Below are 24,366 nucleotides of genomic sequence, written 5' to 3'. Positions count from 1 at the left end.
AAATAAATAAAATCTTTAAAAAAAAAAAAAGAAAGAAAGTTCGATCTATATTTTACACCATACACCAAGATAATTTTGAATGGATCAAAGGCTCAGTGTTTAAAAGTGAACGTACGCAAAGTACAGGTAAAAAGTGAAACCACACAAATCCTATAACCCACCAGACATATCGCAGCGTCAATTTAGGCGTTTGTAAACATATACACAAACGAGAGGTTATTAAGAAGTGCATCCCTTTGGCTAAGAACCGCTGCACAGACGAATTCTCTACTCCGCAGAAACGTATTGCTCCGGACTCCGTTACCCCCAAGCCTGGAGAGCAACCCACTACCCCATAACCCGCCTTCCCCGCGGAGGCGCTGGAGGAAACGCCTCCTTGCCCTCCCACGTTCTGATAGGTTCTCGAGACCGAGGCTGCAAAGAGACCTGCGGACCTATTGGCTAGCGGGCGTGGCCCGCGCGGGGCTTGCTGGGATTTGTAGGCTTCTGGACTCCCCGTCTGACGTCGCAGATTTCGGCCCCTTGAGCACTGCGGTGGTGAAGAGGTGGGTGTGTCTGGAGACGGGGTGCGGGGAGGGGCGAGAATTCAGGAGGAAAAAAAAAACCACGAAGGATTAAACATTGAAGAGAAATTAGGGTTGCGGGCACTCAGGAAGGGGCGAACCTACTTCGAAGTGGGGCGCAGAGCGTTGGAGGTGGGGGAGCACAAGTTTTACGGCCAATCAGACATTAGCTAAACTGTTGCCTTAGCAACCAGTCCGGACAGCTGAGCCCGGTCCCTTGCCCCGACTCCAAGGAAATGGGGGGAGCCTGGGCTGTTTAAATGTGTTTGGGCTCGGATGGACAGAAGCCGAATCCCTTTCCTCCCAGCTCTAGTGGCGCTGAAGCTGCGGCTTGGTGGGCGGGGAACGGCCGCGTCCCGGAGCACCACAAACTCCCCGCCGATTGGCCCACAGCCCCTCCGGGGCGGGGTCTGGGGCGGGCCCTCCCGCCCGCTGCGAGGCGAGGACCTCCGGGATTCCTAGAGAGGACTCGGAAGTGCTTTCGGCGGTGGGATGGATGGCTCGACCCTGTTGGACAGGGAAAGCTTGGACTTGCTTACTTCCGGCGAGGAAGTGTTGCGAAGTGTCGGCTTCGGTTTTCTTTCCGTTTGTGGGGAAAAAAACCTGTCTTTCCGAGCGTGGCTGCGGGAGCTTGGTCTCCGGGAGAGCTTCCCGGGACTGGTGCCTGGAGGAAAGGGGATGGGCTTTGTGTCCAGACGGGGGTCCTGTCTCTAACCTTGACCGACCCGGTTTCCGTGACTATGGGGTCAGGGGCGATTCCGAAGACTCCAGGTCCGAGCCTGTACTTATAGCTGTGCTTCTCTTCGGGACCAATGAAGTCTCCTCTTGGTCTGTCATGCTCTTGTGGCATGAAGGACAAGACCCCTTTTGACCGCTGTAATGTGTTTGACCCCTGTTTTGACTTAAGTTTGGCTTGTGATAGAGACAAGCAGAGACTGCGTCTGGACTAGTTAGTAAGTCTTGTCCTATTATTTATAAGAAATGTAATGTTCCTCACCATTAAAATTGTATTCGGTTAGGCCTGATGTCAGGTTTTTATTGCTTTTCTTTAAATTGTTTAAATGTTGGAAATGTTCTCTATTTATGGGTAGTAATTTTATGGGCGGAGTGACGGCTGTCTTGTAATCTGTATTTTAAAGTAAATTGCACTGTTGAGTTGTCATCTTTAGTACCGATGACCTCTTTGTCAGCTCTCTGCTAATAATGATTTCCAATATATCAGTAGGTTGCACACTCACGGAAGTGCCCTTCAGAAGATCTTAAAGAGCAGAAAACAGATTTGATCTGTGTAACCCCGCTAACCTGGAGAGACATCCTTCTGAGTTGGAATGATAATGACAGAGTCTGGGGAAGTTATAGACTTAGACCCTCCAGCCGAGACTTCACAGGAGCAAGAAGACCTTCTAATAGTGAAGGTGGAAGAAGAAGACTGCACGTGGATGCAGGAGTACAACCCTCCAGTGTTTGAGACTTTTTACCAGCGCTTCAGGCACTTCCAGTATCATGAGGCCTCGGGTCCCCGGGAGGCCCTGAGCCAGCTCCGGGTGCTGTGCTGCGAGTGGCTGAGGCCCGAGCTGCACACCAAGGAGCAGATCCTGGAGCTGTTGGTGCTGGAGCAGTTCCTGACCATCCTCCCTGAAGAGTTTCAGACCTGGGTGAGAGAACATCACCCGGAAAGTGGAGAAGAGGCTGTGGCTGTGGTAGAAAATATACAGAGAGAACTGGATGAACGCAGACAACAGGTGAGTGAAAGGGGAGACACTGGTGCAGTGAGGAAGGAGAGGAAGAGAGTTAGGTGCTGCTGAGCAGGGGTGAGATCCTTGGCGCTCCGGTCCTTCATCCATATTCTTTTGTTCTCCTGGGATTAGGTACACTGTGGAGATTTCCTGCCACTCCAGCAAAGAGAAGCAGTATCCAGTGTGTTAACCTGGAGAAGACAGTCAGCGATTTTATTTCTTTTTAAAATTACTGTATCTGTTTTTTGAATGACATGATGCAAAATTCAAAAGGTGCATAAGGTTGTTATGAAAAGTAAGTTTCCTCTCGCCCCTAAGTCCCCAGCTACCTAATCCTCTTCAGAGGTAGCCACTGTCGCCCAATATCTGTATATCCTTACAGAGAGAGACTTTCTTCTGTGTATATATGAGCACACATGTAGGTGATATGTTTTAAGAAAGCATAGGTGTTTTTATTTTTTTTATTTTTTTTTTTTTTAAAGATTATTTATTTATTCATTTGACAGAGAGAGAGATCACAAGTAGGCAGAGAGGCAGGCAGAGAGAGAGAGAGAGAGAGAGGAGGAAGCAGGCTCCCTGCTGAGCAGAGAGCCCGATGCGGGACTCGATCCCAGAATCCTGAGATCATGACCTGAGCCGAAGGCAGCGGCTTAACCCACTGAGCCACCCAGGCGCCCAACATAGGTGTTTTTAAACCACTGTGCACTTCTGCCTTTTGCTTTTTTCTTACATTTTGGTTTGTTCCATGTTCGTGCAAACAACGCTGCCTCAGTCTCTGAAACTGTGTTATATTTCACTGCGTGGATGAATGTACCAGAATTTTAACTCCTGTTGAAGCCCATTTAAGTCATTCCTTTCGATTGTTTCTGAACTTTTATATAACAAACTTTGCTGCAATGACTTTTACGTACATCATGAATTATAGAATAAATGCTTAGAGGAAGTCCGATTGTTGGCTCAGAGGGCATATGCATTTGTGATTTGTTTTTTCTTAAAGATTATATTTATTCATTTGACAGAGACACAGCGAGAGAGGGGAACACAAGCAGGGGAGCAGGAGAGGGAGAAGCAGGCTTCCTACGGAGCAGGGAGCCTGATGCGGGGCTCGATCCCAGGACCCTGGGATCATGACCCGAGCATAAGGCAGATGCTTAACCACTGGGCCACCCAGGCACCCCTGCATTTGTAATTTTGACAGCTGTTGACAGATTGCCCTCGGCAGAGCTTAGACCAGTTTTTACGCCCTCCTGCAGGGTACGAGAGAAATTTTTGCTCACAGCCTGATGATGTGATGTTATCCAACTTTTTGTTATTGCTAATCTGAAAGATGCAATATTCCATTACTGTGAGATTTTAGTGTGCATTTCTTATATTATGGGTGAGCTTGACCACAATATATTTTAAAGGGCTATGTGTGTACCCTTTTTTTTTTTTAAGTAGCCTCTACACCCAGTGTGGGGCTTGAACTCACAACCCCGAGATCAAGAGTCACATGCTCATTGACTGAGCCAGCCAGGCAGTATATGCGTGTACCCTTTTTTGTGCATTATCTGTTTGCATTATTTATCTATTTGAAAAAAGTAAGCACTGTGTCTGTCATCTGAGTTGCAAGTTTATATTTCCGCTTTATTGTTGGTCTTTGCTCATGGAGATTTTTATTTTGCAGGGGTTTTAATTTTTAGGTAGTCCATTTATATCTTTTAATTTATGGTTTCTGGGTTTTGTGCCATACTTAGAAAGGTCTTCTCCACTACAGTATTATAAGAAAATTTTCTAATAGTCTTTTTTCAGTTTTTCAGTTTTTATTTATTTATTGTTTTGATGCACAGTGTTTGATATGGTTATAACTTTCTTTCCTCAGATGTCTGTCCAGTTGTCCCAGCAAACTTGTATAGTAATCCCTTTTGTCCTCTCTGATTAAAATGCTGTCTTTATTACATACCAAATTTCTGCATGTATTTGGGTGTATTTATGGTCTTTTTAATCTGTTTTATTGACCTTATTATCTGTTAATGTTTGAGTTTTTTAATTATCTGAGCTCTGCAAAGTGTTTTGGTATTGATAGGGCTACCCTTTCCTGTTCCAAATTTTGTTCAATATTTTCTTTTTTCTTGATGAACTTTAGAATTACTTACTTTAGTTTTCACCACTCCAAAAATCCTGTTGTTTTTTTTTTGGCAGGGGAGGGGGGTTTTGCAGTAAATCATGTATTAATTTAGAGAGGATCAATATCTTTATGTTGTTACATCTTCTTGTCTGTTTTTTTTGGTAACTTAATGTATTTACTTGACAGAGGGAGAGACCACAAGTAGGCAGAGCTGCAGGCAGAGGGAGAGCGAGAAACAAGCTCTCTGCTGAGCAGGGAGCCCAATGCTGGGCTTGATCCCAGGATCCTGGGATCGTGACCTGAGCCGAAGGCAGACGCTTAACTGACAAGCGCTCCTCTTCTTGTCTTACTCATTTATAACCTGACCCTCTACCTTCTTGTTGCTAGGGTCACACTTTCTTAAACTTTAATTAATTAATTAATTATTTTAGCGAAGAAACAAAAATTGTGAGACCTTAGGTCACAAGGTTTGATGTTAGGTGGAGAATTTCCCTCATTCTTTCTTTTTCTTTTCTTTCTTTTTTTAAAAATATTTATTTGAGAGAGAGAAAGTGCATGGGCAGAGGAGGGATAACCCAATTCCCTGTTGAGCAGGGAGCCTGACATTGGGCTTGATCTCAGGATGCAGGATGCTGAGATCATGACCTGAGCCAAAGTCAGACACTTAACTGCCTGAGCCATCCAGGCGCCCCTCCCTTATTTTTGAGAGCCATTGCACTTCATTGTAAGGTCCCAGTCTCATTATTCTTCATATCTGGGTGAGGGGTACTTCAACATTCCAGAACATTCTCAGGCTCTTCAGCTGGTATAATTCCCTCCGTGAGGCAAGTGGGCAGCAAGAGGGAATTGCTACAGACCCTCAGCCAGACCCTTGGCTATACTGAATGATTATCTTCCAGATGGGAATGTCTGAACCTTTCTATTGCCTCCATGAGGACAGAAAGTAAAGGTTCATGGTGACCTCTGGTTATTCCTTTTTTAAGCCTAATTTGGGACATTAACAAACAAGCTTTTCCTTACTTTTTAAAATAATAATATTGAAAAATACAGAGGAAAACAAAACGGATTTTTGAGCCAGGATTGAGAATCACTGTACATTTACCTCTCTCATTGTGCTATGCAGCCTGTCTTTGGCAGGGACACAGAGAAAATTAATTTCTTGTTGGTAGTAGGGATTTGAGGCCCATAGAGAGGATTTTTTTTAAAGATTTTGTTTATTTATTTGACAGACAGAGATCCCAAGTAGGCAGAGACCAGGCAGAGAGAGAGAGGGGGGAAGCAGGCTCCCCGCTGAGCAGAGAGCCTGATGCGGGGCTCAATGCCAGGACCCTGGGACCATGACCTGAGCCGAAGGCAGAGGCTTAACCCACTGAGCCACCCAGGTGCCCCAAGAGGGGATTTCCTTAAGGGACCCTGTAGCTCACTTTGTTTGCCTTTCTCTCTGCCTGCCATCTGCATCCCCGACATTGTTCCTCAGCTTTATCTCCAGGCAGTTCTTGTCTCTGGCAGACCTTTTCCCAGGCTTTATCCCTTACCCCTCCTCCTTGGTGTCTCTGTCCTAGTGTCAGGGAACCTCAAGGGCTACTTTGCTTTTTCGGTGCTGACATGCCCTTTGACATACTTGGCATCATCTTAACTCTTACCCTGAGTGGGTAAGGACACACAAGGACACACAAACTTCCATGCCAAATGATCTTTGCCGCAACTGTTGTGGAGCACCCGTTAATGTGACTCCTGTACCATGTTCTGCGAGTGCTAAGAGGGTGAAAATTTAAAGTGCTTTGAAACATAAGGGAGGGGAAAAGGGGGATGGCAGTTCTCTCTCAATGCAGGATCTTCGTATCTGCTAGGATGCTGCTGAGCTAGTACCTTCCAGAAAAGATAGATTGCGGAGACCAGTTGTGGCAGAGTAATTGTGTGTCTGCTAGGGTTGACGGAGAGCCCAGAACAGAAACATGGAGTACTGAGCAGGCGGGTCAGGAACTAGCTCTGGTCTTGGTGTTGGTCTGTCCTACCTGAACGGCATCCACTAAGGAACCGAGTGTGGCTTCCTGAGTCTGTACTGACCTTTTCAACTTCCCTTCTCACTTCTTTCCCCTTCACTAAACTTGACTCTCCGTGGCTTTCTTATAGTTCCTTAACTGTACCAGACACTTGTTTTCTGCCTGAGAGTCTTTCTCTCAGATCCAGACACTTCTGACTTTTCTCCTGGCAGGCTTCTTTTGCCCCTAAAGGGCAAACCTAAAGTGTTTACTTAAAGGTGACACTTCCTCAGAAAAGCCTTTCTTGGCCACCCTTTCTAAAGTAGGTCTCATCAGTTCTGTCTTAAGGCACTACTTTCTTCTTTCTAACCATTAACAGTTTATAATTATGTATTTATTTGTGTGTGAATAAGCTTAATGGAAGTCATCTTCACCTAGAAAGAAACTGTGTTTATTAAGCCGCTGTGTAGTCAGTTTGCCTGGCTCATTGTAGATACACATTAAATATTTGGCAAAAGAGTGAATGGAAGAGTGGGAATTTACTGGATTCTTCCACAGCCCTCTCTGCAACGTGCTGATCAGTGTGGTTGTGCTTGTTAGATCGTGGTGTGTCCCGAAGGGCTTCCTCAGAAGATGGTGCCACCTGGAGTTGTACAGGAGTCCCTCAGCCACCAGCTCCTGTCCGTGGACCCCCAGTCTGAACAAGAGCCACAGAAGCCTCATCTGCTGGAGGAAGATGGTGAGGATGTGAGATTTGGTGGAGCAGATATGGCTAGAAGTGGGTGGCCAGGCCACGTGGGTAAGCAGTAATTGTGGGAAAGAGACTTCGGGCTGGACAGCCTCTCTGCAGTCAGCAGGTTCGGGAGCTTGGGAAGGGCTGGGGACCTGGCATCGAGTCCTGGGCATTCAGAGAGAGGTCACCTTGTAGGATGGCTCGCGGTGAATGTAGCCCCGGTCGAAAGCTGCCAGGATGATGACAGCTCTAAGTGCGGAGGCTGTCAGAACACCTGCAGAAATCCTTTACGAAAGTGTCGTACTTGTTTTACGACAGTTTTCCAGCTCCAACTTGTCGACTTTGTAGTCTTACTGCTCCCGTAAGAACAGCTCTCCAGTTCCTGACTGCGTTCCTTTCTGGCTCCTCAGTGGTTCACCTTGAAATCTTATTTTCAAGCAGGGCTTCACGGTGACCATTAGAGTGACTGTTCTCTCTCTCTCCTCCCTTGCCCCCCCGACTCAATTTTACTAACTTGTATTAGACACGTGACGGAAGGAAAGTGAACTGATGAGTCTTACTTACGATGGCAAATGTCCACAGGTCTCTAACCCTAATCTGAAACTCTCGCTATCAGATATATTTTAGAAGTCAGAAATTTTCAGATTTATTAAGGGAATATAGGAATATGATTTATATACCCTATAGTACAGTACCAACAGGATTTGAGGTGGGACTCCACAGTGCACACATTAATATTTCGACAGTGAAATGTATGCAGCTTTGCAGGAAGTAGATTAAATAAAAACTTTCAAGAGCTTCACATCAGTTCTTTTTTTTTTTTTTTTGTAATTTATTTTCAGCATAACAGTATTCATTGTTTTTGCATCACACCCAGCGCTCCATGCAATCCATGCCCTCTATAATACCCACCACCTGGTTCCCCCAACCTCCCACCCCGCACTGCTTCAAACCCCTCAGATTGTTTTTCAGAGTCCATAGTCTCTCTTGGTTCACCTCCCCTTCCAATTTCCCCCAACTCCCTTCTCCTCTCTAACTCCCCTTGTCCTCCATGCTATTTGTTATGCTCCACAAATAAGTGAAACCATATGATACTTGACTCTCTCTGCTTGACTTATTTCACTCAGCATAATCTCTTCCAGTCCTGGCCAAGTTGCTACAAAAGTTCTGGTCAGGTTTTGCTGTCAAATTGATTCAGAGCCTAACTTAATGCAAGGAAGGCCTTCTTTGGTATTTAGCGCTTGGGGATTTCAAAATTGTGGAGAAGGTATTACAAACATGTGTTCCAGGTTTGGCCGCAGCCTTTCTTGTGTTTTCCCCTGAGGGGTCAGCCCTTCCATTTCGCATGCCCCATGGCTCCGGATGGCTCCGGTCTTTTCCAGCTTTCCTTTCACTATGGTAATAATAACAAAAGTTGGAGCAGCAGCAGCCGTACTAATATAGTGTTTACTGGGCATCAGCAACTGTCCCAAGTGCTTTACGTGTGGGAATGATTAAGCCCTCAGTGTACCAGAGAAAATAGTTTTTGCTGTTTACCATTTGGGGCCAAGGGACCCTTTTATTTTATTTTATTTATTATATTATTTTATTATATATATTATATATTTACTTTATGAATAATTTACAAAAGAATCAAAGGATAATAAAAATAATTCTCAAGGAAATTTTAATAAGAACTAAACCTCTTTATATCAAGTACATTTTGGTAATAGAAACATAAAAAAATGAAAGAATACTGTCACCTAGTACTGTCCTTTTTCCCTTTAGAAAAATGAAAACTGTCCCTTTTGCAAAACTGTCCCCAGAATCTTGTTGCAAAATCTTTCCTGATGCAGTCCTTCCTGTTGAATAATTCACTGGATGAGAATGTCATATTTCCTTTTTGAAATTAGAAATAGAGTGTTTGTTGTCGATTCTTACATTTGAGAAAATTTACCTCTGATATTATTTGTAGAGTCCTTTGAAGATTTGCCCTTTAGGTTCAGTTTCATCGTTATTGTGTAGAAGGCCCTGCTCTGTCTCTTCGCGGTGTCTTCTTACTCATCTAGTAATAGTGAAGTGTCTTCAGCTGCAAATTGTCTTTGCCGATGGGGTGGAAAATGAATTCTGAATTCACAGCTGTACTCAGTGAAAGCTAAAAGCAAGCATCAGCAGTTTTATACCTTCTTGAAGATGATGCAAAACTCTGGGCAGTGAATTTAATACTTGGAGACTAGTGAAGAATGATCACTTATTTCACTCTTATATCATCATCCTCAGTATTTCCTTTATTCTCCTGTTTTCTTACTATTTTAGTTTTTTTTTTGCCATCGTTGGGAATAATTAATGAATAATGATTAGGAAACATGCAGTAATTCTTAGTATGATGAATTAGGAAAATGTTTTATGATACGGGAAAAATACAGTCACTCAGATCTCAAAAGGTCCCCTCCATGTGTAGAAGAGTCCAGTGGACCCATACAGAAATTAGGAGATGGAATGAGTCATATTCTATTCTTTAATAATACTAAAATAATTTTCTTATTGTTCTTCAGAAGACCTCTAAAGGAATAAAAGTCATGTAATTCCAGCCTTTAAAATAGTTAACACTGTTCAGAATAGAAACCCCAAATCCCAAATTGTGTCTTAATATACTTAGTTGGCATACCAAGGGTTAATGCCCACACTAATCCAATATAATAGGTACTACTGTTATCCTCATGTTAGAAATTAAAAAGCTGAGGCCTGGTCAGGTTAGGTAATTCATTCAAGGTCACTGAGCTCTTAGTGACAGAGCTGGGATTCTAACCCCAGCAAAATCCAGTTCTACATTTATCCTTTTACCCAATTCCTAGTTGTGCTGCCCTTGCTTCTCCACCAGGCCCTTCCAAGTTCACTCCTGTCCTCTTCCCTCCACTGCCAGAGTCTCATCACGCCAGGCTACTCTGTCTTTCTGTGCCTAGGTACTGCTTCTCTTTTCCGCCTTGTGAGCTAGACCCAGCCAGATTCTTTCTTCCAGCAAAATTATGAGGTTTGTTTTGTGTTTGTTTCGGTTTTTGATTTCCACACACTGGGGAAGGCTGCATTCCTCATGCCTTTGATAGCACCGATGGCAGGTTTTCTGTCTCTGGAACTAATTCCAGCGTGAGAGGGGCAAAGTCATTTGCTAAAAAGCTGAAGAAACAAAAGGTTTTATAGGAACTTCATAAAATAAGTGGAATTGTCTGGAGTATAATTATTTTAATTATTGTAGTTGTAATTGGAAGGTAGTCTAGTCTCCAAATTACTGTTTAAGTACAAACTATATTCATCCCTTCTATTTTTATTTTTGTTTTTTTAAAGATTTTGTTTATTTGACAGACAGAGATCACAAGTAGGCAGAGAGGCAGGCAGAGAGAGGGGGAGGCAGGCTCCCTGCTGGGCAGAGAACCCGATGCGGGGCTCGTTATCAGGACCCTGGGATCATGACCTGAGCCGAAGGCAGAGGCTTTAACCCACTGAGCCACCCAGGCACCCCTCATCCCTTCTATTTTTTAATTAAGATTTTATTTATTTATTTGACAGAGATCACAAGTAGGCAGGGAGGCAGGCAGAGAGAGAGGGAAGCAGGCTCCCTGCCAAGCAGAGAGCCTGATGCGGGGCTCAATCCCAGGACCCTGAGATCACAACCCAAGCTGAAGGCAGAGGCCCAACCCACTGAGCCACCCAGGCACCCCTATTCATCTCTTTCTTGGCGTCTTTTTTGACTCTCTAGCCACACTCCTGGATTCAGCTGCTGTCTCTGCCATCTCTGTTTTTGGCTTTCGTCTCTAACCATTATCTCTTTTTGTGTCATTGTTGATTACTTCCTAGTCCATTATCTCTTTTTGTGTCATTGTTGATTACTTCCTAGTCCTTAGAGAGAAGCAGACTACATAAGGACATACATCTTTAGGACCAGGGAAACCATAGCAACGTCTAAACTGTGAGATTAAAGATTAATACCAGGTGCATTTGTCCCAATCAGGGCATACATAGACCATGAGATCGTATGCACCCCCAATCTCAAACAAAGAACAAGCAGAGGTGATAGCAGGGGTCAGAAGGTCACCAAGAGACCCTCTAGACATTTCACATGCAATTCATTCTGCTCAGAAAGCACCCTCATTTCCCCAAGCTCACCCCAACCCTGTTTACCAGAGTCACATTCTGCGAAAAGGCTTTGCTGGTGCTCCCACCTCCTGCTGCTGTGGAGGTGCTCCTGCTTCTAGGCTCCTGTGGGAACTTGAGTGACTTTCAAGTATATTACCCTTACATTGTGTTGGAAGTAAGTGAGGCTCACATGTCTGCTCTCCCCACTAGACAGTAAAGGTTTTGGAAGGCAAGAATTGTTTTATCTTCCTTTCTTATAACACACAATGTAAACTTAGTGCTTTACTAATTGGTTGACTCTCCATCAACCATGTTAGCTTTTGGACGGAGGAGAACGTGGACTAAGACTTTGCTTGTCAAAATGGGGCTCAAGGAGCAGCACCAGAATCACATGGCTTTGTTAGAGGCGCAGGATATGGGGGCCGCTGCAGAACGGCTGAGCCGTATCTGTCCTGTACCAAAACCTCCACATGATTTGTGTGCACATTAAAATTTGGGAAATCCTGGGCTCTCCATAGCACTTCAGCCTCGTGGAAGCTGTGGGACTGGTTGTTCTTTGAGATGATGAGATTTGACCTTGGCGGAACAGATTGCATCCTTTACAAGTGAATGGCACAGTCTTGAGGTCCCCAGCAGGGATTAGCCTGATTGACTACAGCAGGGAGTCTAGTTTTTGTGGGGGAAGAGAGAGTGTAGTTGGTGGGGGAGGAGCCACAACATGGAGGGCCTTGAGAGCCAAGCAGAAAAATATGGCCTTGCTGTGGCAAGGCGCCATCGTGGATTCTTGAGTGCAAGTAGACCATGATGGCAGTTGGAACTGGACAAAGATATTCTCACTGATGCCTCTTTTTCTCCCCCTCAGCCCTACCTGCTCTCCAAGTTCCTTCCCTTCCCCTGAAGGACAGCCAGGAGCTGACAGCCTCACTTCTCTCAGCTGGGTCCCAGGTGAGCCGGCGTCCCATGCCCGCAGTGAGGACCCACGTCTGTTCTTGGACAAGGAGGCCCCCTAATCCTGAATCCCCATCAGGAGTTCTGTCTCACTGCAGACCGGGCCCAGCTGGGGTTCCTCCTTGAATGCTGCTTTCCCTTCGAGCCAGTGCTTCCCTCTCGTCTTTGAAGCACAGACCCTCCTGTTTTTTCCCTTCATGCTCCCACTTCTTCCCCTCACTCCAAACTTGAACAGAGGAAATGGGAATTTAGTGGTGATCTCGTGTTTCAGAAGTTGGTGAAAATTGAAGATGTGGCTGATGTGGCTGTATCCTTCATCCTGGAGGAATGGGGACATTTGGACCAGTCCCAGAAGTCCCTCTATAGGGATGACAGGAAGGAGAAATTTGGGAGTATTACTTCCATGGGTAAGAATGATTTCATCTGCATGGATTAGGACATCTTAACTTTGTTATAAAGAGTATTTCTGGCACATCATATAAAAGCATGTATGTGACTTAATTACTGTGACTTTGCTTATTTTTTTTTTTTCTGTGAAAGAGTAAATTGACATTCCCCTTTTTTTTCTTATTCAGCTTATTCTGATTATTTCCATCATCATCATCAGGGTATGAGTGAAGTCTGATAATACTTGGGGGATAGTATTTGCAATGCAGCAAATGTTCTCATTTTAGTGCTTTAAGATAAAAGAGCTCAGAGCTGACAGGCTTGGGTTTTAATAGATTCGTAGTAGTTAATTGTATTCTGTTCCTTGACATGTTGAATAATTCCTAACTGAATCATTCTCATCTGTGAAGGCATCTCAGACTTTGCCAAATAACTGCTTATTAGAGTACATTTGACCTTTGAGCAACATAGGGCCAAAGGCACTGACCCCCCACACAGTCAAAAGTCTGAGTATAACTTTTTTTTTTAAGATTTTTATTTATTTATTTGACAGACAGAGAGCACAAGTAAGCAGAGAGGCAGGCAGAGAGAGAGGAAGGGAAGCAGGCTCCCCGCTGAGCAGAGAGCCCGATGCGGGGCTCGATCCCAGGACCCTGAGGTTGTGACCTGAGCTGAAGGCAGAGGCTTTAACCCACTGAGCCACCCAGGCACCCCATGAGTATAACTTTTGACTCCGCCAAAACTTAACTAGTCATAGCCTACTGTTGAGCTGAAGTCTTCTGATAACATAAAGCCAAAAAATTTATTAAAATTTATAAAAAATAAAAAATAAAAGTAAATTAAAAATTTTTAAAATTAAAAAAAAGTCATAAAACCGAGTAACACATCGTTTATATATATATGTCATATACTGTGATCTTACATGAAAGTAAGCTAGAGAAAAGGAAGTGTTATTAAAATTGTAAGGAAGAGGAAATGCATTTATGGGATTGTATCAAAGGAAAGTCAAATGTCTGTGGACCTGTGTGGTTCAAACTCGTGTTGTTCAAGGGGCGACTGTGTTATTGGAGGATCTCCCCTTTCACCAGTGCCTGGGGGGCTGGTTGTTCACTCCATCATCATTCTCAGATCGTGGGTGTCTATTTCATGACATCCGCCTGGCCACCTCCATTTTACATGTCCCCATCCCTTCTTGAAATTTTGTGCCCCAAATGAGATTTTGAGCTTGTTTCTAAATTATGATCCTGCAAACTATTACTCAATTATATGCCTGGAACATTTATAAAAAATCTCTCACCGTATAAATGCTGATCTCAGCACCAAAATTTTGGAGCTTATAGCTTTTATCTTCTTTTGAATGAATTCTCTTAGAAGAACCACTACAGACTAAGCACTCTGGTAGACTTCAGGTGAAATACACATATAATGTCAAATCTCTGTCTTTTTTAAAAAAGCTTATTTATTTAATTAGTCTCTATACCCAGCGTGGGGCTCCAACCCACCACTCCAAGATCAAAAGTTTCGTGCTTCTCTGAGCCAGCCAGCCACATATAATGCTAAATTTCTTTTAAGCATTTATACCAGCTTACATTGTTCTAAGAGTTTTGGTTCACTTATAGGCTTTTATTTAAAAAAAAAAAATTGACTCCTACTCTCTAAAATTCTCCGTTTCTTTTACTACTAGTGATACATACTAGTATTTCCTTTTCTTTGATTTGCTTGTTCGTGCCCTCTGAGGCTTTATCTTGTATGGATATTAGTGATGGTGATTCGTCTCAAAGGATTACTTATGCAGCACAAATGTTATATGCAATGCAGATACTTCTTCATTCTCTTTTTAAGATTTCATTTATTTGATAGAGAGAGACACAGCAAGAGAGGGAACACAAGCAAGGGGAGTGGGAGAGGGAGAAGCAGGCATTCTACTGAGCAGCGACCCTGAGGCGAGGCTCCATCCCAGGATCCTGGGATCATGACCTGAGCCGAAGGCAGACGCTTAATGACTGAGCCACCCAGGCGCCCCTTCATTCTCTTTTTAAATGAATTTCAGATATCTCATATTTCACATTTGAGTCTGGTAGTATCGTATTCTTTTTTTTTTTTTAATTTATTTTCAGCGTAACAGTATTCATTGTTTTTGCACCACACCCAGTGCTCCATGCAATCGGTGCCTTCTCCAATACCCACCACCTAATTCTCCCAACCTCCCACCCCCCGCCACTTCAAACCCCTCAGATTGTTTTTCAGAGTCTATAGTCTCTCTTGGTTCACCTCCCCTTCCAATTTCCCTCAACTCCCTTCTCCTCTCCATCTCCCCATGTCCTCCATGCTATTTGTTATGCTCCACAAATAAGTGAAACCATATGATAACCGTTTTCTTTTTTTCAGTTACTTTGCAGGCATTTAATGAGTTTCAGACTTTGAGTACTTGGCACAGTTTTTCTTTATATTGTTTTCCAAGCAGTTGTAACTTTGTCCTTTCTTTCTTTTTTTTAAAAATTTTTTTAATTTTCAGCATAACCGTATTCCTTGTTTTTGCACCACACCCAGTGCTCCATGCAATCCGTGCCCTCTATAATACCGACCACCTGGTACCCCGACCTCCCACCCCCCGCCCCTTCAAAACCCTCAGATTGTTTTTCAGAGTCCATAGTCTCTCATGGTTCACCTCCCCTTCCAATTTCCTCCAACTCCCTTCTCCTCTCTAACTCCCCATGTCCTCCATGCTATTTGTTATGCTCCACAAATAAGTGAAACCATATGATAATTGACTCTCTCTGCTTGACTTATTTCACACAGCTTAATCTCTTCCAGTCCCATCCGTGTTGCTACAAAAGTTGGCTATTCGTCCTTTCTGATGGAGGCATGATACTCCATAGTGTATATGGACCACATCTTCCTTATCCATTCTTCCGTTGAAGGTCATCTTGGTTCTTTCCACAGTTTGACGACTGTGGCCATTGCTGCTATAAATATTGGGGTACAGATGGCCCTTCTTTTCACTACATCTGTATCTTTGGGGTAAATCCCCAGTAGTGCAATTGCAGGGTCATAGGGAAGCTCTATTTTTAATTTCTTTATCCTTTCTGATTTTTTTTAATCCATCTGTTCATTACAAGCTCTTTACAACTCTAGTGTACTCCTACATTAAGAATACATTAGAGTATTTCTGCCCCTTATCTTCTCTGGGAAGGCCACATTAGATTATTTTCATGCCTTTGTGTTCTTAACAGCATTGAGAAGGTCAGGATTTGGGGTGCCTGTGTGGCTCATTTGGTTAAGGGTCTGCCTTTGGCTTAGGCCATGATCCAGTGGTCCCGGAATCAAGCCCTGTGTCAGGTTCCCTGCTCAGTGGACAGCCTCTGCTTCTCCCTCTCCTTCTGCACCTCCCCCACTCATGCTCTCTTTCTTGCTTCTGTCTTAAATGAATTAAAAAAAAAAAAAAAAGGAGGCGGCCAGGGTTTTTAAAGTATCCGTCAGATTCAGAAAGAGATTTTTTTAAAACAATACATGTATCCTGGAGACAGCCATTTCAGTGGGGTGTCCGGGATGTTGGGGAACAAGAGACAGTTTCTATTAAGATAGCAAAGGAGAGGAATTTGAGAAGGCTATCACATAAACCTCCGAGAACATTGTGAAGTTAACGAGAAAGAGGGCTTATCACTGTAAGAGCACATGGCTTAGGTGGATAGCTTGGTTTTGTATGTTCTTTTTTCTTTCTTTCTTTTTTATTGGGAGGGGCAGAGGGGGAAGGAAGAGAGAGAATCTCCAGCAGACTCCTCACTGAGCCACAGAGCTTGATTTCACAACCCAGAGATCATGACCTGAGCCAAAATTAAAGAATCAGCCGGTTAACTGACTGAGCCACCCAGGTGCCTCTGTACGTTCTCCTTTTCAGTGGGAGAGTTCTAAGCAGACTTAAATGCAACTGGAAAAAAAAACTAGTAAAGAGTGAATTGAAATGTTGGGACAAGGAAGAGGAGATCATTGATGAGGGTGGTCCCTCAAAAGCGGGATGGCATTGGGAGGTCCAGGGTGCAGGAGCGAGGCTTGGCCTTTGGCCACGGAGACAGCTCTTCTTCCCCCATGATGGGAGGCTGACGGAGGAAGGCAGCCAGCAAGCTTTTGGTTCTGGCTATAGGGTGTTCAAGGAGCTTTGCCTTTCTTTGAAATAGGAGACAGTCACCTGTTGAGAACGAGCAGGTGATGAAGTAGGTGGCAGAGTAGATGTTCGAATACACTGGCAAACTTTAGTTTGAAAGAGGCCGTAGGGGCACCTGAGTGGCTCAGTGGGCTAGAGCCTCTGCCTTCGGCTCAGGTGTGATCCCGGGGTTCCTGGGATCGAGCCCCGCATTGGGCTCTCTGCTCAGCAGGAAGCCTGCTTCTCCCCCTCTCTCCCTCTATGCCTGCCTCTCTGCCTACTTGTGATTTCTGTCTGTCAAATAAATAAAATCTTAAAAAAAAAAAAAAGGCCGTACATACACATAGTAAAACATATTCAAATAGTATAAATGGGTCTAAAGTAAAAAACTGAGTTACCAACCCCAGTCCTCAGTCTTCTGTTGACTATTACCAATTTCTGGATTGTATCTCTAGGCATATTCTGTATACACACGCTTTTGCAAAAATGATAACGTACCATACAGTTATCTGGAATTTTAAAGTAACAGTGATGTATCTTGGAAGCCACGATGGAGATCTTTTGACAATGCTGATGAGAAGAATGAGTGGGGAAAGGAGCCAACCGTAGGAACGTAGAATGCCAGACAGGGCAGCAGTGAGGTTGAAGGGCCTGGATATTTAAAGCATCAAGTCTGCCTGATTTGTTTTTGTCTCCTCTGCCCCCCACCATTGTATTACTAACTAGCTGGGCAGAGCATTGAGCAAGAAGCATACTCCTCTGTCAGATATGCAGATAAACCAAGAACATCAATAGAAAGTTTGTCGTGTACGTGGTAAAGAGGTGGGAAAAGAGGAAAAAAGTAAATCTGAACCCATTGGTGTGATAACCTATATAATCACTTTCTCTGGGAAAGGGCAGTTGTTAATAGAACAAGAGAGGTGCATTGAGCTAATCTGATTTTTTTTTTTCCTTTGAATTCATCCCTGGAAACAGAAAACCATGTGCTTTTTTGACTGGTTGAATGGGAGAGAATTCTGGTAAGAATAGAATGTATGGGCATAAGCAGATGTGAATAAAAGAGAAAAAGAAAGCCTGTGATGACAGGAAGATTACTTGCTTACTTAAATGGGGGAGGAAAAAACCCATTCTTTTTGTGTATATGTTTGTTTCTACTATCAAGATGTCTTTTAGGAAGAGTAAAAAGAGTTTTAAGAAATTGAAATGCAAGTTTTCTTGATGGCATAACAATTACAACTTCTCACTATGAAAAAAAGGTTAGTAATAGTATCTACCTCAGAAGGGCATTGTTGGGGACGCCTGGGTAGCTCAGTTGGTTAAGCGACTGCCTTCAGCTCAGGTCATGATCCCGGAGTCCCAGGATCGAGTCCTGCATTGGGCTCCCAGCTCCATGGGGAGTCTGCTTCTCCCCTCTCATGCTCTCTCTCTCTTTCACTCTCTCTCCCAAATAAATAAATAAATAAATAAAAATCTTAAAAAAAAAAAAAAAGGTCATTGTTAGGATAAAATGCCGTAAAATTTATAGGTCTGGTCCATAGCAGCACTTAGCAAATGGTATCTCTCATTACCATTATTCTGTAATATTTGAAAACAGCTTTTCTGTTTACAAAAAGAAAAATCTTATTAGAAAGTTCTCGATAGGCCTTTGTCTCTCTGCCTCTCTCTAGCATATAAAAAATAATAGTCCCTATTTTTTTTTTAAAGATTTTATTTATTTATTTGACAGATCACAAGTAGGCAGAGAGACAGGCAGAGAGAAAGGAGGAAGCAGGCTCCCTGCTGAGCAGAGAGCCCGATGTAGGGCTTGATCCCAAGGACCCTGAGATCATGACCCGAACTGAAGGCAGAGGCTTTCATCCACTTAGCCACCCAGGCACCACCAATAGTCCCTATTTTTAACTACTGAAGATTTATCTCTGCAAAGCATAATAAATGTCCATGCTTCAAGTGAAATGTGGGTTGCCAGTCGGGTTACACTGGAGGTGATTGTGGTCTCTCCAGCGTCTGTAGTCATCAATGACTATTAGGTATTAAGCTAGCTCTTAACAGTACTAGATTCTTCCCTGGGTATAGGAAGAATGCATTTTTTCCTTTAGACTAATTCATACCAAACAGATTCTTGGGGGCTTAAAAAAGCTGGAAAGATCATCTTTTTTCTCCATGCTGTAAATGAACAGACAGAAGGAGGTGAAGATTGGGTTAGCTGCACAACCCAGTACCACATTTTAGGAAGAAGGTTTACTGTTGCACAGGTGGGCACAGATAGGTCCTGTTAAATACGCCACCAGGAGGGCGTCACCTTCATTAAGTAGAAGGACTGCTCTCCTGGTTTCATCCGTTTGATGCATTCTTGCCAGCGCTTCTGTCCCCAGCCTGTTTCCACCAGGGGATTCTTTGTCCCCTCCCCGGAGCATAAAGCCGCCTTTGCCAAGTCCTGCGGTGCTAGCACATGTTCGGCTTCATAATTACCCATGTCCTTCAGTCATTTTGTTTCTTCCCGTATGGGGAATAGATAATCTGTTTTCCTTCTATTACTTCAGATTATGAATCTGGGCATGACAATGTGGAACTCGCCGTCAAGCAGATTTCTGATGACGCTGAACCCCACTGGATGACGTCAGGAAGCCCTGCAAGAAATGTTCCCCAGAGTCAAGGGTTTGGAGAAGTTAGTGACCTTCACAGCATGGTAGAGAGGTGGCAGGTAAACCCCGCAGCGGGGAAATCAAGGCAGAACCCTTCCCAGAAAAGAGATCTCAGTGCCATCGCGGACACTCACCGTAAGCAAAACACAAGTGGCGAGAGAGGTCACAAATGTAACGATTGTGGTAAATTTTTCCTTCAAGCCTCAAACTTCATTCAGCATCGGCGAATCCACACTGGAGAAAAACCATTCAAGTGTGCTGAATGTGGGAAAAGCTACAATCAGCGCGTGCATCTGACTCAGCACCAGCGCGTCCACACTGGCGAGAAGCCTTACAAGTGTCAGGTGTGCGGAAAAGCCTTCCGTGTGAGCTCACACCTCGTCCAGCATCACAGCGTGCACAGCGGAGAGAGACCTTACGGCTGTACCGAGTGCGGGAAAAACTTCGGTCGGCACTCGCATCTGATCGAGCATCTGAAACGCCACTACAGAGAGAAATCCCAAAGATGTACGTATCAGGGGTTTGTGTTTGGAGAATAGGTGGAGGCGAAAATGGTTTTATGAGCTTAGAGCAACAGGACAGACATGTTGTGCTACTGGGAGCAGTAGCTAAGGGGCAGAGATCACAGTCCGTTTTATTCTTTGATACTTTAATGAGTCCAGTGAGTGGGCAAACCTATGCCCTCTGCCCTCCCCAGCTTCCCTCTTCCCAGAGGTACCTGCTTTCAGCTTTCTTTCTTTTCTTTTTTAAAGATTTTATTTATTTATTTGACAGAGAGAAATCACAAGTAGGCCTAGAGGCAGGCAGAGAGCGGGGAAGGGAAGCAGGCTCCCTGCCGAGCAGAGAGCTCGATGTGGGGCTCGAACCTAGGATCCTGGGATCGTTACCCGAGCCAAAGGCAGAGGCTTTAACTCACTGAGCCACCCAGGCGCCCCTGCTCTCAGCTTTCTTACCTGTTTCTTCTGGTAATTCCCTATTTTTTTTTTTTTTTAAGATTTTATTTATTTATTTCAGAGGGAGATAGAACAGGAGCAGGGGTTAGGGAGAGGGAGAGGCATGTTCCCTGCCAAGCAGTGAGGGGAGCCCAATGTGGGGTTCGATCCCCAGACCCCGGGATTATGACCTGGGCTGAACGCAGACGCTTAACTGACTGAGCCACCCAGGCGCCCCTGGTAATTCCTTCTCTGTCAGTCATATGGCTATTGCCCGACTTCCCGATTTTAAACATTATCTCTTGCCTTTCTGTGGTAGTAAATGAGGATTTTTGGCTCTCCCGCATGCTTCCTTAAGACCCTTTTTCTCGTTTTGCTAACTTACATTTTATTTTAAAATGATAAAATAATACTAGACCAGGAAGTTGGAGGAAAGGAAGCAGGATCCACAGTCCCACCATCCTAACAGAACTGTTATTATTTAGTGTATTCCCTCTATCTTTTTTTTCCACAAGCTTATTTTTATGTAGGTGAACTTAGAGGGTACAGCTAAATATTAGACACACTTTGTCCAGTATGGCTCGGCCCTCCTGTCATTTCTAACAACCTGCCATTGTGTGGAGATGCCAACACTTAGCTGTTCCTCAGTTGAACTTCGAATTGTTTTTGCTTTTGTCCTGATAATTTTTTAAAAATATATATAGAATTATTTCCTTATAGATGCCCAGAAGGGGATTAGTGAATGAAAGGTCAAAAACATTTTTACAGGTCTTTTTTTTTTTTTTAAGATTTTATTTGTTGGGGTGCCTAGGTGGCTCAGTGAGTTAAAGCCTCTGCATTCGGCTCAGGTCATGATCCCAGGGTCCTGGGATCGAGCCCCGCTTCGGGTTCTCTGCTCAGCAGGGAGCCTGCTTCCCCCTCTCTCTCTGCCTGCCTCTCTGCCTACTTGTGATCTCTGTCTGACAAATAAATAGTCTTAAAAAAAAAAAAAACTGGTGACATTTCCATTTCCTCTTTATTCTTTCAGGCAATGACAAAAGAAGTAAGAATATAAAATTGAATGTTAAGAAGAAAATTTCAGAATTTTCAGAAGCAGATGTGGATCTATCAGGAAGAATCCAAAGAAATGTTTCTGAAGGTCAAGATTTTGGAGAAGTTCATGAACACCCAGGCCAGTTGGATAGAAAGCAGGGAATTCCCAGGAAGGAGATACTAGGACAGCCCTCTTCAGAGAGGATAAATTTCAATGAAGTCACATACGTGCACAAAAAATCAGCCACAGGAGAGAGACCACACAAATGTAATGAATGCGGAAAAAGCTTTATTCAGAGTGCACATCTGATTCAACATCAACGAATACACACGGGGGAGAAGCCCTTTAGGTGTGATGAATGTGGGAAAAGCTACAATCAGCGCGTGCATCTCACTCAGCATCAGCGCGTCCACACTGGCGAGAAGCCCTACACCTGTCACTTGTGTGGGAAAGCGTTTAGGGTGAGGTCCCATCTCGTTCAGCATCAGAGTGTGCACAGTGGGGAGAGACCCTTTAAGTGTAGCGAGTGCGGGAAAGGCTTTGGCAGGCGGTCCCACCTTGCGGGGCATCTGAGACTCCACTCTAGAGAGAAATCCCATCAGTGTCGTGAGTGTGGAGAAATCTTTTTTCAGTACGTTAGCCTCATTGAACATCAGGTGCTCCACATGGGTCAGAGAAATGAAAAAAATGGCATTTGTGAGGAAGCATATAGTTGGAACCTGACTGTGATTGAAGATAAGAAGATTGAGTTACAAGAGCAGCCTTACAAGTGTGATATCTGTGGCAAAGGCTTTAGTTATAGTGCAGACCTTATTCAGCACTACAGAACTCACAGTGCAGAGAAGACCCATAAATGTGACATATGTAGAGAAGGCGCTGGCCAGTGTCCCCACGTAAAACAACATCAAAAAACCTACTCCAGCATGAAATCTCATCAATGCAATGAGTGTGGCAGAGGCTTCACTCTGAAATCCCATCTTAATCAGCATCAGAGAATCCATACTGGTGAGAAACCCTTTCAGTGCAAAGAATGCGGAATGAGTTTCAGCTGGAGTTGTAGCCTCTTCAAACATCTGAGAAGTCATGAGAGGACAGATCCCGTAAATACTTGAAGTGGATAGATGTTTCCGTTGTAGAACAGCTCTTACTCAATTTTAGAGAAGCCTTCCTAAGAGAAACCCTACTCCTATAATGAATGTAATAACAACTTCCAGCATTCTCTCCAGTGTAACCATCAAACCTACAGATTGGTTGAAATCCTTCAGTTAGAACTTAGGGACACTGGGGAACCCACAGTGAGTAGATACCTATTTGCTTTCCTCATTGAGAAATGCTTTTGTTAGCATCTTCATGCTTAAGAATCTAGACAAGAAAGAATCCATGGATACGGTGGATGAAGGAGAGCCTTCAGGTGGCACTTGTTTTTTGGTTGCATCTCAGAGAGCTCACACTGAGAAAAGCCTCATGAATGCAGTAGAAATAAGCTTTATTTGTAGTTTCTGCCTTGTTTGACAGCTTATTCAGGGAAGAGCACAGTGAAAGGAAGAGAGAACTCTTCAGCATGATTTCTGTTTTGGTACCTCAGCAACGAACCTTTTCTAGAAACGAGGATCACAGCCACTAGAATGCTCCAGCTGTTATGCCCATCTTGAGTATTAAAGGCTTTAAAAAGAAATCGACTTAAGGTATTTCTATTCTGGCAAAATTGGGGTTCAGAGCTGGATGGTATGTGTTCCTGTTGCATTATTTGGCCTCTGACTTCTCCATGAAACATTTTCTGCCTTGTTTTTGTTTTGATCCTACTAGCATCAAAGGTAGCTGGTAGCAAGAAGAGTTAAGTGTGTAAATTTAGGAGAGAAACTGTTGGTCAGTCACATCTTACAGGGAAGAGAGAGGGACCTTGGGAAGAGAGAAAAGAAAATAGGCCAGATGTGGGCTGGTTTTCAGTCTGTCACCCACAAGATGGAGGGCAACTGGGTCCATGGAAGGACTTGGACCAAATTAAGTTAAGAATCTTGGTCCAAGGAGGATGTGTCGCAATTCCAGTTGCTCTGGAGATAGACCTCCTCCCTAGGATAATGGTGTGTAGAATAAGTGTCAGTTTGGATTGCTGTTGGATTTGAAAGTAAACCATAATCGGGAGCAGAAAGGTACAACTTCTGGTTAGCCCTGCTTTGTTGGAAGGTCGTGGGGAAAAGATGACATGGATAAGAGGGTTAATTTGAGCCTCTTTTCTACAGACAGGGAGAGTGTGCTTCTGGGAACTGCTTCTGCTGACTGCTGGGCTTACAATAAACAATAAATAGTTGTTGACCGTATGTTTTGTACACTGGTGCCCTGCCCAGATCCCCATTACCAAGCTGGCACGTCCATCCCCTGGCCACCAAGTTTTGGCTGCTGAGTACTCACAACTCTTCCCCTTCTCGAGAGACTCTGGAAAGTTGTCCTCAGATGATGGGAGATTCCTCACAGGAGTTAGCTCTCCTCCATACCCACCAGCCAGAGGCTGATTGATATGGGGGATACAAAAGGCTGATTCACTAGGTCTGTCTCAGTTGGGGACGGGGAGAACTGGTTCATTTACTCTCCAGAACTCTCCTTTGTGGATCAGGCCAGACTGTATCTGAGACTGCATCCATGCTTCGTTCTTGCCTCTCTCTGTCCTGTTTCATTCCTTCCCATAAAGACTTTTCTGGAAGGGACACCTGGCTGGCTCAGATGGGGGAGCATGTGACTCCTGATCTTGGGGTCATGAATTCAAGCCTCACTTGGGGCATAGGATTTGCTTAAAAAAAAAAAAAAAAAATACAAAATTTTTCCTGAAGAGCACTTCCCCAACAAATCACATGGCTCTGGATCCCTTTCTCAGGCTCTGCTTTAGGGAATCTAAGACATTGGGTGCCATGAGTGGTCCCAGGAAGCTGAATATAAGAATGGATAGTGGAGTTGACCACTCAGCCAGGAGGCAGGGAGGACCCCCATCACACTGCTGGTGCGTGGAGTACTGGTAGTTTCTGGTGTGAGGTTGTGGGACAGTTTTGGGACATTCACT

General features: G+C 44.1%; 1 protein-coding gene across 8 annotated transcripts; it reads left to right on the top strand.

Moving 5' to 3' along the window:
* The first annotated feature begins 481 nt into the window (after positions 1 to 481).
* On the top strand, positions 482 to 22,989 carry ZKSCAN5 (zinc finger with KRAB and SCAN domains 5). 8 transcript variants are annotated; one of them, XM_004774924.3, is made up of 7 exons: positions 482 to 545; positions 1,789 to 2,305; positions 6,989 to 7,127; positions 12,094 to 12,176; positions 12,451 to 12,586; positions 19,248 to 19,856; positions 21,309 to 22,989. In XM_004774924.3, exons 2-7 carry the CDS (start codon positions 1,892 to 1,894, stop codon positions 22,424 to 22,426), a joined length of 2,499 nt encoding a protein of 832 aa, XP_004774981.1. In that variant the 5' UTR covers positions 482 to 545; positions 1,789 to 1,891; the 3' UTR covers positions 22,427 to 22,989. The 8 variants fall into 8 exon arrangements, with proteins under 8 accessions (XP_004774981.1, XP_004774980.1, XP_004774982.1 ...); XM_004774923.3 differs by having other exon boundaries at positions 1,786 to 2,305; XM_004774925.3 differs by lacking the exon at positions 482 to 545 and adding an exon at positions 1,008 to 1,516 and having other exon boundaries at positions 1,786 to 2,305; positions 12,454 to 12,586.
* Positions 22,990 to 24,366: the final 1,377 nt, after the last annotated feature.

This window comes from Mustela putorius, unplaced genomic scaffold (genome assembly GCF_011764305.1).
Source record: "Mustela putorius furo isolate JIRA1106 unplaced genomic scaffold, ASM1176430v1.1 tig00000139_pilon_pilon_pilon, whole genome shotgun sequence".
NCBI classification, from domain to species: domain Eukaryota; kingdom Metazoa; phylum Chordata; class Mammalia; order Carnivora; family Mustelidae; genus Mustela; species Mustela putorius.
Note: the sequence above shows the minus strand (reverse complement) of the source record. Positions and strands in the feature narration are given on the sequence as shown.